The sequence below is a fragment of the Taurulus bubalis genome, assembly GCF_910589615.1.
Source record: "Taurulus bubalis genome assembly, chromosome: 2".
Classification (NCBI taxonomy): domain Eukaryota; kingdom Metazoa; phylum Chordata; class Actinopteri; order Perciformes; family Cottidae; genus Taurulus; species Taurulus bubalis.
Window position 1 is genome coordinate 37024419 of NC_136590.1, and position 15218 is coordinate 37039636.

Consider the following 15218-nt stretch of genomic DNA (forward strand, 5'->3'; position numbering starts at 1 on the left):
GCCGTTTACCTGCTCTTGTGATTAGTTTTGTGCTGGTCCTCTCTTTTCAAGGACAACAATCAGCAGATTGTCAGTGGTAGCACTGTTGATGAAGACTTGATGACTTTACCCATGACACTTATGAGAGCTGTCTTTTCAATGGAGACAAGTCAAAATGGAACATTAGAGATTGAAGTTCTGATTGATTGAAGTTCTGGATGACCATACAAGAGGCTGTTGTAGGATTTGGGATCATCCCCTTCTGGTACTTTTGGAATCGCAATGCTGTTGGAAGTTAGTCCTTTTATGTGTTCGTCCGTTTAAACTGAGGGCTTTTTCAAACTGCTCATAGCTGCAACGTAAAGACCGGCACAGAACCAACCAAGCAACTGTCCCACTATAACACAATTCCCGGGAGTATATAATCTTACCACGTCACTTAACTTCTGACACAACCGTGGCAAATCTACCGTTCAATGAGGAAAACGTGAGTGCATACTACTCTATAATGGTTGTTTATTTGTATGTTGGGGAACACCACCCGTTAGTCAATGGTAGAAAACATTTCTAGTGTGTATTTCAATGATTGAAAGTCCATTTTTACAATTTTTGTGAATGGTTCAAGGCCACTTAAGTTTAGTGCATGATTTAAAAAAGAAAGGAAAAAAAACACATCAAGGGAGAAGGATGAAACTCTCCCTGTTTTAAAACATGAAATTAGTACGTGAACAAAACAAATACTAAAGTGAAATAGCTGAAACGTGAAAGTTTATGTACTGTGCACCAGAAGCAAACCATGGAATTTATCTGACTGAGAATAGTGTTTGAAGATGAAGGCCTTATGTGAACTGTATAATAGTTAATAAATTAAATTGTAAAATTGTCCTCCGCTTTCTCGTGGTGTCTGTGTTTGTGTCTTACTCTGAGCCGTCTACTATTTTAGCGCTTCCTCCATTCATTACAGGAGAGCCTCAACGTTGAAATGAAATTGGAAGTTCATTGTGAAATGTTCCTTTTTCCCGATTCCACACAATAGTAGTTAGATTAATAAGGTCACAGCAATGGAGTCATGTGACTCAAGAATATCAAGCATATCATTTTGATGGTTAAAATGTTGAGTATTATGTGGAAATCCGATGACAGCTTTTTGGAAACCCGGCTACACCCTGCTGTCTTCTGACAAAATATTACACAGGCTACTATTATTATCCACATTTCTCACTGGAATAATGGAGCATGGTTTAAACTGTTTTCCTGATTGATAGCTTGCGAAACAACAAGGCATGCATGTACGGCTGCTGCTCCTCGAAGATAATCAGAGGCCCCAGCGCTTTAACGCTGCTCTCAACGACGCATTTCTCTAATAAAGAAGCTTAATTCTACACAACATATATAACCTCTGCTGTAGTATTTAGGCAGTGGTGCAGGTGACTCTGAAAAACATCAATTATTCACAGCATATTAGTCATGATTGACTGCACTCTTGGGAGAACACAGTATCTGTTGACCTGTGTGGAGGGGTGAGACATGATAATGTTATGACGCCATCTTGTGGCTGCACGGCTGCAGAGCTATTGTACCAGGAGGTGAGTGTCCGCATGTCACGTCTCACTGGATTTGTGTGTGATTTAAAAAAGTGACATGACTCTTTGAGTTATGTGTTTCCAACCTTTTCCTTTTCAGATCCAACTCTGGGCTTCTTCAATGGTGACCGCTTTATGTTCAGTTGCATTACTGAGACCATGTCTGGTGCCACAGATCTAAAGAAAGGGCATCTTCACGCTCACCTCAAAGTCCTTAATCCTCTATGACTACTTCTGATAGTATGTTGACACATGCTGTGCCAGACATATTCTCAAACACCATGAAGTCATCTGACTAATGGCTTGTGTGATTCAGAGTGTGGTTTTGGCATCATTTTCTTCCATTTTGGTGACAGATTTGAATTCAGTGCAATATTGTTAATGGTGTTTTTCTTCTTCTCATGTTTAATATATACAATACGAATTAAAGGAACTCTCCAGCCTGAGTTTTTAAACTATGTCACGTATGAGAAGGATATGTTTGCCAGCAATGTGCAACACATTTGACTGAATAACGCGTATCCCTGGATTTGAGTAGAACTGTAGCATATTAGCTTTTTCATTGATATCATCACATAAAACGAAAGATATCTCTGACCTCAATTTGTTATCCTCTGTGAGTTATCAGTATTGTTATTGGCAAAAGTGTTCAATTTATGACTTTATTATTCTATGTGGTTCTTGTGTTCCTCTGAAGTCCTCTATGAACACAATGTTGTAGCCCAGAATAAGGCCTCCTTCACAAAGTCACAAACACTTTAAGACATCTGTCCAGATGAGCGTATGCTCTCATTAGAGAGCTCATTTTCATAATGGTGTGGCCATTTTCATACTAGATACATAATTACATTTTCAGATTATATTTATATATAGTTTTACCATCAGCTGAGCATCACACATAATTCTTTACTCTCTTATTTTTGGATTTAGTGTTGGTTTTGTTAATGTCAACCGGCTGAAAGTCAGTCCAGTGATACACACCCTTTGAGGGCATCTTACTCTTCTGTTGCACTTTCCCCCGTCTCGTCTTGTTTCCTCTCACCTCCTCTCCCCTCCTCTCACCTCCTTGTCCTGCCAGCCTGAGAACTACTTTTACTGTCCAAACATTTTCAGTTGATATGCAAACAAACCTGTTGAGAATGACAGAGGCCGTGACATATGAAAGATAGCTTTATTGCACAAGGTGTTAGAATGATCTTTTTAGTTTTAGTTTTCTTTTCATAGAAAATGTACTTTTGAACACAAGCAATTGCTATAACAAGCAACTCAAACAAATGTTTGGGATACCCTCAACATTTTTTTTTGTTTGTTTTGTTTTTGATTTTCATACATTTTTTCCTTCAGTTTTTCCCTTTTAGCAAGCATGCAATGATTTTTTGAGGATGAACAAAATACAAAATAATGATAATAAAAAAAAGTAAATAGGACAAATGACAACAGCAAAAGACTTTTAAAAAAAGAATAAAAATTCAACAAATTAGTATCAAAAACATAAAGGGAAAGAAAAAAAATGTTTTTTGCCCATTTCAGAAGTAAAATATTTTATTTTTGATACTATTTCAATTTTGAAATTGGGGCATTCAACCCTGATGTGTCCCCTGATTTATTCTGACGAAAATAGCTCTTCATACAAAACTGTGTTTTATGTACAAGACTTAATCTATAAACAACACTGACAAAGGTAGAGATGATGGATCTAGCATGTTTCGGGTGGTGCATTTTTACTTTAATTTATCTGAACGGGGGAAAAGTAAAGGAGCCAGAATGATGCAGGTTGACAGACTGACTCCAGTCCAGTATATACACAACAGTAGTTTGTGTGACCAAAAGAGCTACGAGTCCCTGATTTCACTTGGCTGAACTGGTTTCAACCACAGGCCACATACCTCACTACCAAAATTTTGACAAATTTAAATGAATATTATGAATCAAAATCAACGGACCAACAGAAATCCCCTCCCCTAAACAAACAAACAAATAAAGTATATGGATAAATAAATATAAACCACAAAACGCTATCATGGAGACATTCCAAAAGGTTCTTGTGTGAATGTACATCAGAGCAAACTGGAGGGGGATGGAGATAAAGAAAGCAGGGCATATACAGTAATTCAGACAGGGCAACAACAAAGATATCAATTGAGTGAACATTATATAATTTTCAAAACTGAACTCCCTGACATATAACATCGCTCAACATTATATTATTTTACTTCATTCACATCATGACTGGGATTCTTTCAGTTATTTATACGTTTCTTTGAAGAGCGAAGCTCGGCTGGGTGGCACCAAGGCAGGCTGGGAAGTTGGTAGGATGTGTGACTGAAGCCTTCATTCTGTATCATGACTCAAGTCTGCAGCCACTCTCCCAACATAAAACTCATGTGTGGCTCCTCTGTGACACTTTTTTAATTTTTTTTCACCAATCACTCAGGCTTTCGACAAGCTCAATAGAGTCAAAGAACCTATATAAGCAGACTTAAATAATATGACAGAAGGCTTTCTACCATGATTGTTTTCGCCAAACACACGTACACAGCAAAGTAGGCGCTCAAACCCGGGGAGGTTTTTACTTGATCACCCAGCCAGCCTACCTTTTCAGGAACTGAAACTAAAACTAAGTATATCTTGCTTTTCCAATCTCAGCATGGAACTTGGAAAGGGCCACTCTCTGTCCACAAAGGAGCGAAACACTCTTCTGTTAGTCGGTCTACATACAGCAACATACAGAGCACCCCGTATATATACTAAACTTTTTTTCTTTCTTTAGGCCAACCCTTTCTCTTTTTTTAAATTTGGGTTGAGCGATTGTCTCATTCTTAAATTTTAATTAACATTAAATTGCTGTATATACTACTACACTATTTGTAGTACATACAATTTATACTTTGTCATAATTTCACTTAAATGTCAATAATATACCTACATAGAAATATATATGTAAATTCTTTATAATACCAAATATTCTCTATTTGTAATGTGAGAACTTATAGCTGGGTCATTTGAGTTGTCATGATTTGTTTAAAAAGTTAGACACTGTTCAGCTGGGGAGAGATGTGTGGAGAATATTAATGCGATAGACATTTCATCCTTGGAAGTGAACCTGAATCATTTCTTTTGGAATCACCATTAAGAGAAAATCTGCCAATAGCTATTTGGGACTTTAAGAGACACACAGAGGGTGAAAGATACAGTAAGAATAGGGAACTTAACTGGAAGTCCTGCAAATTGACAATAATACTCAAACTATGGAGGACAGTATGTGTGTGCATATGTAAGACAGGATGGCCACATAGCTTCATACTGGCTATCGTAGTCTTCATCATCATAAACACAGAGCTTTTTTTAGCTCCTCAATTATAGTCAATATTTCCAAATGACCACAGAATCACTTCCTTTTTTTTTTTTTGCTGTGCTACTCCGCGAGGACTGAGCGAAGCAGAGCGCCAGTCGGCTGGAACTGTTAGTTGGAGTTAGTAATTCTTTTATAGAGTCCCAGATGAACATGAAAAGCAGGGTTAGCTGGGTCTCTGTCTGGGAGAACACCTATCCCGAGGAAAATTAGAACGCTGGGCAGTTCACCATTAGTTGGGTTGAAAGAAAGATGGTTGCATGCCCTTTCTGGCCCAGGACTGAAGAGCACCAGAGGGGGGCTGGCTGAGGAGTGTGATAGCAATGCAAGTCTGTGCAGGAGGACGGACTACACCAGTGTGTATGACTTGGAGTAGGCCCCCACACTCTGTTTCTGCAGTCTGCCCAGTGCAGAGGAGCTGCTCTCTAGCAGCGAGTCTCTGGAGCCCCCAACCTTGTTACTGTTGGTGGGGTTGCTGCCCGTGCTGGAAGTGGAAGCAGTTGCTGCAGTGTTGGAGCTGGGCATGGTGAGAGTCCTCTGGGGCAAGGTGGCGGTGCCCGAGCTCGCGCCCAAGCTGGCCAGCCCAGAATGGCCCAGCGTCAGGACCTGCTGCTTGGTAGGGTCTAGAGTCTTGTGACGGCCCTGAGTGTGATACGCCCGCTGCGTCAGGCTGCGGATTGAGGCTTCCCGCGGTGGCACAGCTGGGCACGGGTCATGCAGCTCCCCTTGCTTGCGGAAGAATGGGTCTGTCTTCATGTATAGGGGTAGGTTGCAGAATTCACCTGAGAGAGGCGAGAGAAGAGACAGGACAAGACCAGACAGTGAGGTGAGTTTGAATTAAAGGCATTTGTGTCTGTTCTATTGCTGAAATGTAATATTTCCAAATGCAAATTCATACATATAACTCATACCTTGGTGGTTTTGATTTGGGATTGATATGTTTGCAGAAAAAAACACGCCTCTGAATGATTTCTTTGGCATATCAGCCAGGAAACTTTAAGATGACCACTTGGTTTTTGATTCAACTTGGATCTTTGATAGTGAATTTCCCTTTTTATCGGACACATTATTGTGTTATTGTGTATTGTCTTTTCTTTGGTGTATCAACGTTCACACACCAACTCCCAGAGAGTCCAATCCATCCCCACTATGTATTTATATATTTTTTTTTGGTATTTTGTATTATTTGTTGGGTGAAATTTCTTTGGATTCAAGTCCATCATCGTCGTTTTGACTCTTTGTTGCCCTTTAGTCAAGGGAAGACCTTTTCCCATCATCTTAAGTCACTGTAAATAAAACTCCTCGTTTTAATTTAGGAGAAAAAAGCAGGTATCAATGCATCTTTTCGTACTTACTTTTGTTAGCGCGGTGGGGAATGGGCACAGCCACATTTTTACCGCGGTCATAGTCCTGCGGTTTGGGCGGTGAGGCAGTGAAGCGGCAGATGCCTGGTTCAGACGGCGTGCTGAGGGAGGTCATGCTGTCTGCCGGGTCATTGGTACCTGTGGTCATCTGGTCAGATGAGCTATCAGAGATGAAACACTCCGTAATGGTGAACTTGGCATGCTGCAGGTGTTCCTCCAGCTTGGCGTGCTCGTAGGCCCTCGCCAGCTCCTCATAAGTGGAGGAGGCGCTCTCTGTCGACACCATGCTGTTGCGACCCTTATCTGGAAAAACATACATCCAAACACATACATTTAATACAATAATTGTGGCAAATATTTTTACTGAGCTGGTTTGATTGATTACAATATTTTGTTTTAGAGAAAACTGTTGTTTGGGAGTTCAATGATTTATGGTTTCTGAATTTTGGCGAGTGGGCAAACTATATATGGTTTTGTCAATTCTTAATCTTAATTTATACCATTTTGTTATCTCCTCGTTTCACTCCCTTTCTGTTAAACAGTATCGTGTTACTTTGTAATAGTGTTACTGGTAATACGAGGCAGTGTTCGGCAAAATCTATTAGACTTTCTTCCTTCTTTGATTTGATACTTTGAGAAATTATGGTGTATATACTGTTCATATGCTGTTGGATTATATTATATTTTTGCATTAAAATGTAAGACTTTTAATTATTTTCCTAAAAGATCTGCTGCTTGATGTAAAACTGCTAATAACATCAAAGCAGTAGCAGTGCATACGAGTTGCAGTGTCTTTGTATCAGGGGTGCTGGCTGGGATTGACCCACCTGTGTCCTGCGATAGGCTGGCGCTATAGCTGTCACTCTCAGTGGCGGTGATGCCGTGGGAGCCCATCGTCCGCCAGTCGGACGTCAGAGTTCGTGCCGAGGCCGTCGACTGGCTCTGACTCGGTCGGCTTAGTGTCCACTGGCTGGAATATCTGTTCCTGGAGCTGTGGGCTGATTTTATACTCTTCCTGGACACGGGGTCTGAGAGAGGTCACATGGATCAAAGATTAGCTTGGTCGTACAAACAGACTGTGTATCCATATATTGATTGTCAAGACAACCACATACTGTCTTTACTGAAGTGCTATTCAATACGAGGTCGAAGCTTCCATCTGGATTTAGCTGCTCGACCTATTTCATGTTCTGTCACTGTAAGAGCTGTGAAGTGTCATGCAATAAGCTCAATTAAAATGAAATACTCACTTGTGCCTGGGCGGATGTCTGACATATCAATCAAAGGCCCTGAGTTCTGGATAAGGGCTTGGTGATGCAGCGACACGCCTGTACAGAAGTTCTGCGGATTCACTGATTGGCTGAACTCAGTGTCTGTCACTGGCACCGCTGCCTTGTCCTCCCCTGTTGCAAGCAAAAGATGAGGATGTTAATTATCGAAGAGAAGATACTAGAATGTGCGTAATAGGTTAGTTTATGCTGTTGTTGTTAAGTGCAGCCACATGCCTATCTGTTTGATGCCTTCCTTGTCCTCAATGAGGAGCTGAACACGTGGGATGTCGATGTGGAGCCTCGGCCCTTGAGGAGGGCCCTTCACTGGAGTGTCTATACTGCGATTGTTCTTGCTGCACACACACAGGTGGAAATAACACATGTAGTTTTCCAAAGGTTGACTTACGTGGAATATTACATCCTCTACACAGTAGGCCTACAAACTGTGCTCGTAAAAGCTGGCTCTTACCTGATAAGCATCTCAGCGAGGCTCTTAGCATCTGTAAGAAGACAATATCTTTATTAGATTATAGTTGGCTGTGGAGATAATCGTTTCAACTTGCCACTCTTTGTTACATTAGTCAATTACACACAATAATACTGATCTCTCGCTTTCTTTCTCTCTCACCTCGAAGGCGTTTAAGCCTCTTCTCTTTGCGTTTCTTGCGGATAATGAAGAGCAAAGCAACACCCAAAGTAACGAGGATGACGGGAGAGCCGATGGAGAACAGCTTCTTCACATCATCCCCTTCTCCACGAGCTGATTTAATGGGAGGGATTGTACCTGCGGAGAGGAGGGAAGGAGAAAAATATTTGGTAAAGAAAATTCAGTGCATGTGGCACTCCAATAGGATGAGATGTAGGATACACTTACTGCCATCATAGTCAGTGGTGGCAAACTGGGAGCTCTGGTTGCCACACCCAGCACTGTTGCATGCCTTCATTTTGAGCTCGTACCAGGTGGCCTCACGCAGCTCACTGAGGAAGAGCTGAGTGGTGGAGTTGGCCTTGAGGCTCTGCCAGGCCCAGGTACCTTTGGGCCGAAAGTCCAGCATCATGTCAGTGATGGGGCAGCCGCCGCTGGTCCAGCCCTGCAGGTTGAGTCCTGCATGAGTGGAGTTGATGTGGGTGAGCAGCGGCTGATCCTTATTGAACACTGGTTCTATGGAGAAGAGTGGCAGACACAGAACAACGGGAGGTTAGAAAGATAGGGGTAATGCCAACAAAGCAATATAGTATGTCATTATTTATTTGTTTTATTGATAGTGCTCTTCTCAGGTGGTCAATGCTCTCATTAAAGGTGCTGTTTCACTTTGATTTAATTCATACATCTTTACTAAATACAAGGTCTTAGTCATAGGGAAGACCTTCAGTGTCATAATATGCAAAGTGACATAATTGATGGAGAACAGCATCCCAGCTTGTTGCATTATTGATTCATCATAATTCGAACATAATGCTAACTCCCTATCACAGCAAACACATTATGTGTATTTCTGTTATTTAACGGTTTTGAAGAAATGTTTGAATTGTATCAGTGTTAGGAAAACAGGTAACCAATTCTCTCCACATAAAACATGTATTTTGCATAAACTATGTGACAACTAACCATGTTTGCACTGCCCCTGATCTGCGAGGGGCAGACATGCGTATTGCTTTTCTTAAATAGGATAGAACAGTAGAAATCCAAACAAAAAGTGAAGACAACTTTATTCTGTTTTGAGGCCACAGTTATAGTCTGTTCACTTATCTCCTGCTTCATTCATGTCTACAACACTCACCTCTTCCATGGGTCTTAGCCTCAATGATCTCACTGATGCGCCCTGAGCCCACGCTGTTCTTGGCAGCCAACTTGACCTTGTACCAGGTTCCACAGCGCAGATTGTCCAGCCTGAAGGAACGCTCACTGGAGCTGATGAACACATCCCTCCATTCCTCTGTGTTGTCCACAGAATACTGCAGCACAAATCCTGCAGAATCACACAACACGTCAAGTCATTTAAAACAATTGAAATGAAAGAAAGAAATTAAAGACTGTGGAGAATCCTTGCTGCTGTTGCTGCTGCTGTTACATCCGTTGGACACCAGGGGGCAACAATAAGCTACAATCTGTTCTAGTTTGACGACTACTTGCACAGCAACATTGTTTACCCTGTTATTTGCAGATTTAGTACAACTGATAGCAAGAGGGCACATTGAAAGGATTTGTTGTCATGAGACAGCTGCAAGGTGGGCAGGTGTTTCCCTGTTCACAGAAAGTCTTACCCCTGATGGAGCTGCCCCCGTTGTCCCCAGGGATCCAAGCCAGGGTGATGGAGGAGGTGGAGGTAGTGGAGACGGTTAGACGAGGCTGATCAGGAGGAACTGGATGTACACACAGAGACAGGGACTCAACAACCGAGCAGAAACATCACAACGGAAACATGTCCTCAACGGGAGTTCCACTCAGATACATCTTCTGTTTCTTCTTACCTTGCACCACCAGATTGACTATGATGGTGTCAAAGCCCAGGGTGTTAGTGGCAGTGCAGGTGTAGTACCCAGAATCCTCCGCTTTGACTGAACGTAGCACCAGTGTGCCGTTAGATAAGATCTGCCGCTGATTGTCAGCTGTCACCGGAATGGCAGAGTCCTCACTGACAAAGTACAGACAAGTTACAGTTGTGAATCTCATTCCAGAAGTAAGTGATTATTGTCTCTCACATGCAGCAGTATCTGTCTGTGTGAGTCATGATGTTGTCATATAAGTTGTGTAAGATGAGCACTGACCTGTCTTTGGTCCATTTGATTGTGGGGGCGGGTTCTCCCACTGAGCTGCAGGGCAGACGCACTTCTTTCTTCCAGGGCGTGGTCACCGTTCCCCCAAAGGACAGGATCTTACCCGGGACTGCACACACACAAAATAAAGTAATGAATAATTGACACACAGATGATGATAGCTACACCAAGATAAAACAAAAACAGCTTCAGCATCTCTCTCACAAATATGTCTTTCTTCGTACTTTCAGATTTCTAACTGCACGTCTCTGCTGAATGAGTGGCCCAGTTGTCCTAAGGGGAAAGGCCTTTACTCACTTCTGAGGGAATAAAAAGCTGTAGCGTAGTGTTTTAGCGTAGCCCCTCCTCTACCCTCTTAGTTTCAGTCTATCTTTTCTCCATAGATCCTCCTCTCTATTGATTCTCGCCTGCTACCTCTCTCCCCAAGGGTCATTTGACTGGATAGGCCCTGTTCATCACCACATAATTAACAACAGCGTTTCTTGCAACATAACCACTACTTAATCAATACTATACGTCTGTCAATCAATAACCGAGAGAGCAGGACAGAGAGCGAAGAAGAGAGGGTGATGAAAGTGATTTATGTACAGGAGATCATGTTGCCGTTTCATAGCCATCCTTAGAGCGCTCTCCCTCATAACCTTTACAGAAATCCCTCTACCCTTCTCCTCCACTACAGGCTTGCCCGGAGGACCCACCTTTCCCAGCAGGCTCCACTGTGACCTTTGAGCTGATGTTGCCACGGCCGGCAGTTGTCACGGCTGCAGACCAGATGTGGTATTGTTTACCACGGGTAAGGTGTGTGATACGGTAGAAGAGCATCTCTGGGTTGGCCTCGTACTCACTGGGCGCCTGGGACAGAGGGCATGCAATGTCATGTTAGCAGAATGATGAGACAGTGACACGACAGGCTGCGTGGCCGCCCTCAGATTAAAGAAGTGTCAGCAGCTCAAACCTCTCAAATGGATATTTCATTTTAAGTCTTAAGTTTCTCGGGAAAAGAAGAAGTTAACTTTTTCACTGTCGTCATTTTAAATCAGATATCAGCACAGCTTGCCTTCTTAAAGATAACATAATCAGGCTGACATATCTAGTGTGTAGGACAGGTGTTTAAATGTACAGAGTTAACAATGTTTTATTCAACATAAACACAGAAATAGAGTAAATTTAAAAAAAGTCTGCATGGGAGATTCCTGTGTGCTATATTGACAGGGATCCATTACTGTACGTACATGTAGGTTATTTGCCTATGTATATACACTCTATCTTCCCAAATGCTCTACTGTTTCTAAATTGTAAACTGTGTTCATGTCAGAATGAATTTGGTTGACCTCAAATATTGTATGTGTATTCATATTCCTTATGAATTGTGTTATTGCTTAAATACATTTAGGGTTCCAGATGTTTTCCAATTAGTTATTTCTCTCGTTTGCATTTGCTTGTTCTTGGAATAGGGACGTGTCTTTGCCAGCTATGAATGACCTCTCTCTGGACTCCCCCTCTTTGTGCGTGTAGATTGAACTCAGTGCTTTGAAAAACTTCAACCTGAAATAGGTAAGAAACCTTGATCACTAGAATTTTGACAGCCTTGACTGAAGTATTGACAAATTAAAGTGTCATTGTGATGGCAGTGATTTGCTCGTTGATGAATTTATTTACCTTTGACACATAAGTTGAATGTTTTCAGAAAGTGACAGCCTTTTGAAGGCCACGTTAAGTGCTGTGCTACACAGTATAAATGAATGTGGCAATTGCATTTTATGTTTTGAGAAGGTAATAGTGTTTCAGGACTTTTACAATTAAGTATTAATTAATAATAAAAAAAACACGCATCAAGATTAAGTGCATTGATTTCCCCCTCTTTTTTTTAACAAGACAGAATAGAGCAGATCACTTCAAATCAATTTGACACAAATACAATTATACCATCCCACATAGGCAGAATTATTCACTGGGTTAAGAAAATGTTAGGCCTTGGAGCTGGATTAAACTATGTGTTCCTGTGGATATTTTTCCAACAAACAATTTTTTTGAAAATATTCACACTTACACCTGCAGGCACAAAAACACACACATGCCAATGCGCGCACAAAAACACTGTTCTCTCTCAAGTCGATCCTCTGTTCTATCTCTTTAATCTGTTCATCTCTCAGTGTTCATCTTCTGTTCCTTCACCATTTGCTTTCCCCTCTTTCCTTCTATCCCCCTCTGTCTAGCTCAGCGAAGAGGAGAGGATGGAGGGACCGAGGGAGGGAGGGAGGATGTGTGTGTGTGTGTAGGGGGTGCGTTCGAACATTCCTTCAGCAGAGCGGCAGTGTTGTGGTGATCCAGGGAGTGATACAGGGAGATAATGAAAAGACGGACAAAAGCACTCTCGTCTTGATGTGACTGATACCCTCCTCTGCTCCTCCCTTCTTCCCAGCCTGTCTCTCACTCTCTCCCTCTCCCCTCATCTCTCTCTCTTTTTCTCTCATTTCCCCCTCGGTCTCTTCCTACCTCTAATGGTGTTTCTCTTTCTCAACCTCCTTTCCCCCCTCCCTTGCTCCCTGCCCATGCTCATTTACATGGCACTCATGCACAGAGAGGGAGGAGTATTTGTGAATAATAAGAAAGTGAGATTCTATCCTGATATCAGATTTCACTGTGTGCTGGTGTTTGTGTGCACACGATCTAACCAAAACTGGAATGCCGCACACACATGTATAAATAGAAAATGTTGAAATGTGATGTCTGTGTGGTGTGTGTGGGGTGTGTGTCTGATGCGGCAGTGTGCATGTGTGAGCTTGTTCTCTGCTTCATTTGCATATCTACGTCTCATCAGGTTGCCAAGACAACCTCATCTGTTCATCTGGGAGGGCAGGAAATAAAGCGATGGTGCAAACACGGTGAAAGAGAGACACTCGCAAGGATACACACACACAAGTACATGTTCAATTAATAATAGTAGATACAAATTAATTATTTCCATTGGTAGATTTCTATCAGATTCACAAATTCTTTGCTTCTCAATCATCTGGAACATTTTCTACTGGCCCCTTATACGAGTCACACACACACAGAAGAAGGACTTACCGGCTGCCCAGACCCTGGACTGGAGCAGTAGATGGTGTACTTGCGGATAACACCGTTTGGTTTGTGTGGAGGCAACCAGGACACAACCACGCTGCTCGGAGAGGAGGGAACTGCCTTGATGCCAGCAGGTGGACCAGGAACTATAGAAAACACATGGAAACATCAGCAAAGAGGAAATGTGCATTGTGTGTGTGTGTGTGTGTGTGTGTGTGTGTGTGTGTGTGTGTGTGTGTGTGTGTGTGTGTGTGTGCACATGCTGGGTGTTAGATGCCTATTAAAGTGAGCAGGCTTGTTTGCAGATTGCTAGTCTTATCCTGCACTAAGCCGCTCTGGGAGGACTTGGAAGAATTCCCTTTGGGTGGACGGTAGTGACATATGTTCATTCAGACATTGGTCAGCAGTTCTGACTCTGTGACACCCAGCGCTCTCTTAACTCTCAAACCCACAAACAGATTAGACAATAGTGTCTGATGCTCTGCTAGCCACTTAAGCCTGACACTGGACACCACATAATACTCTCATCGCCATCTAAAGGCGTTAGAAGGGTTTAAAATGGATGCACACTTTACCAAAACACATCAGGACACAGGATACTGAGAAGGGCTTTTGTCACATTGGCCTTACAGTATGGGGTTCACAGTGTCAAGCCTTTTCAATCCCCACCATAAATATGACTAGCACTGACAGTGGGCCTCATCTGGGGTCCACAGAAGGTGGCTACCGCATTGTAAGACCCGGCTCTCTAAATCCAACCCCCAATTCCTCTCTTTCTTTTATGTGAGGCCCCCTGATCCAGTCATTCAACCAGCCCATGCTGTCGGACTCCTTCATTTTGCACATAACATGAGCAGGGATAAAAACTCCAAAAGGATATATGTAGCAAGGGGGGTTTTAAAAGAGGGAGGCGGGGATGAAAGAATGGGGAGAATGATAGGTGCAGTTCCTGGGGGAGTGATGATGGTGGTGGTGGTGTTGGGGAGGGGCAGAGGAGGCAGTCATCATTATCATAACTGGACCTCCATGTCAAAGTAGGAGTGGCAGAAGGAGGGGGGAGAGTTAAGTCCCATCTGGTGCCCAAAATCTGCCCAGGACTCCAGACAGACATACAGGCAGTCTGCTGCACAGCCAGCATGGCCCGAGTGATGACAAGGAAGCGAGGCTCAATGGTGCTGAGCCAACATCCCCACCTACATAAATATATTATGCCAATCAGAGGAGGATGTGTCACAGGAAAGGGCTAATACACTCAACTAAAAAGAGAATGCAGTCCTAGCAGTCTAATTTAATTCTTGGCAATGACATTACCATACATCTTTTTTTGGATGGTTCATTCATTTTGTCGGCTAAGAACAGGCTGTGTGATCACCTTTCTATCTTTCCATCTTCAACCCCCAGGCCCCTCCTCCTCTCCCTCCTCTCTAAAGAGACATGGATCCGGCTGTAATCCCGCCTCCAATGGTGTAAGCAGAAAATTAATTCTCTCTAATCCAAGAGGAGTTAATCCCTATGTCTATGGCAAGAGGGCTGGTGGAAGGGATGCGGGCCCAGGCTGATGGCTGACTCCTGGATGGTATATGCTCCAAGGGAGTCCCCCTCCCCTCCCCCCACTGTCTCCTGCCAGCCCTGAGCTGTGGACCCAAAGCCTCTTAATTCTTATTAGTAGTGCTAATGGAGCTTCCCAGCATAAATGAGCTTTTGACATGGGTTTGAGATACAGCGTCTTTTTGATATATCCCCCTCCCGTCAACCTTACCCCATTTGCCCTCACCCCATACACTGTGCAAGCATTGTGTATAGTTAAGCTTTGCTCTATTTGGAT

The 15218-nt window shown here is 42.8% G+C and overlaps 1 protein-coding gene across 3 annotated transcripts in view; it reads right to left on the reverse strand.

Moving 5' to 3' along the window:
* Window positions 1-5262: 5262 nt before the first annotated feature.
* Window positions 5263-15218, reverse strand: part of LOC306732774 (cell adhesion molecule DSCAML1-like) — a gene marked incomplete at both ends in the record, with an annotated part of 51390 nt that continues 41434 nt past the window's right edge. For 2 of the 3 annotated variants that reach the window (XM_079213934.1, XM_079213935.1), the window contains 14 exons: window positions 5263-5696; window positions 6270-6581; window positions 7106-7306; window positions 7529-7681; window positions 7784-7902; window positions 8019-8049; window positions 8178-8333; window positions 8424-8711; window positions 9331-9519; window positions 9815-9913; window positions 10022-10185; window positions 10319-10436; window positions 11026-11179; window positions 13400-13539. In XM_079213934.1, the coding sequence (XP_079070060.1) occupies window positions 5263-5696; window positions 6270-6581; window positions 7106-7306; window positions 7529-7681; window positions 7784-7902; window positions 8019-8049; window positions 8178-8333; window positions 8424-8711; window positions 9331-9519; window positions 9815-9913; window positions 10022-10185; window positions 10319-10436; window positions 11026-11179; window positions 13400-13539 (2558 nt within the window). Of the gene's footprint in view, window positions 5697-6269; window positions 6582-7105; window positions 7307-7528; window positions 7682-7783; window positions 7903-8018; window positions 8050-8177; window positions 8334-8417; window positions 8712-9330; window positions 9520-9814; window positions 9914-10021; window positions 10186-10318; window positions 10437-11025; window positions 11180-13399; window positions 13540-15218 lie in introns of all 3 variants that reach the window. The other variant, XM_079213936.1, reaches the window with a different exon arrangement.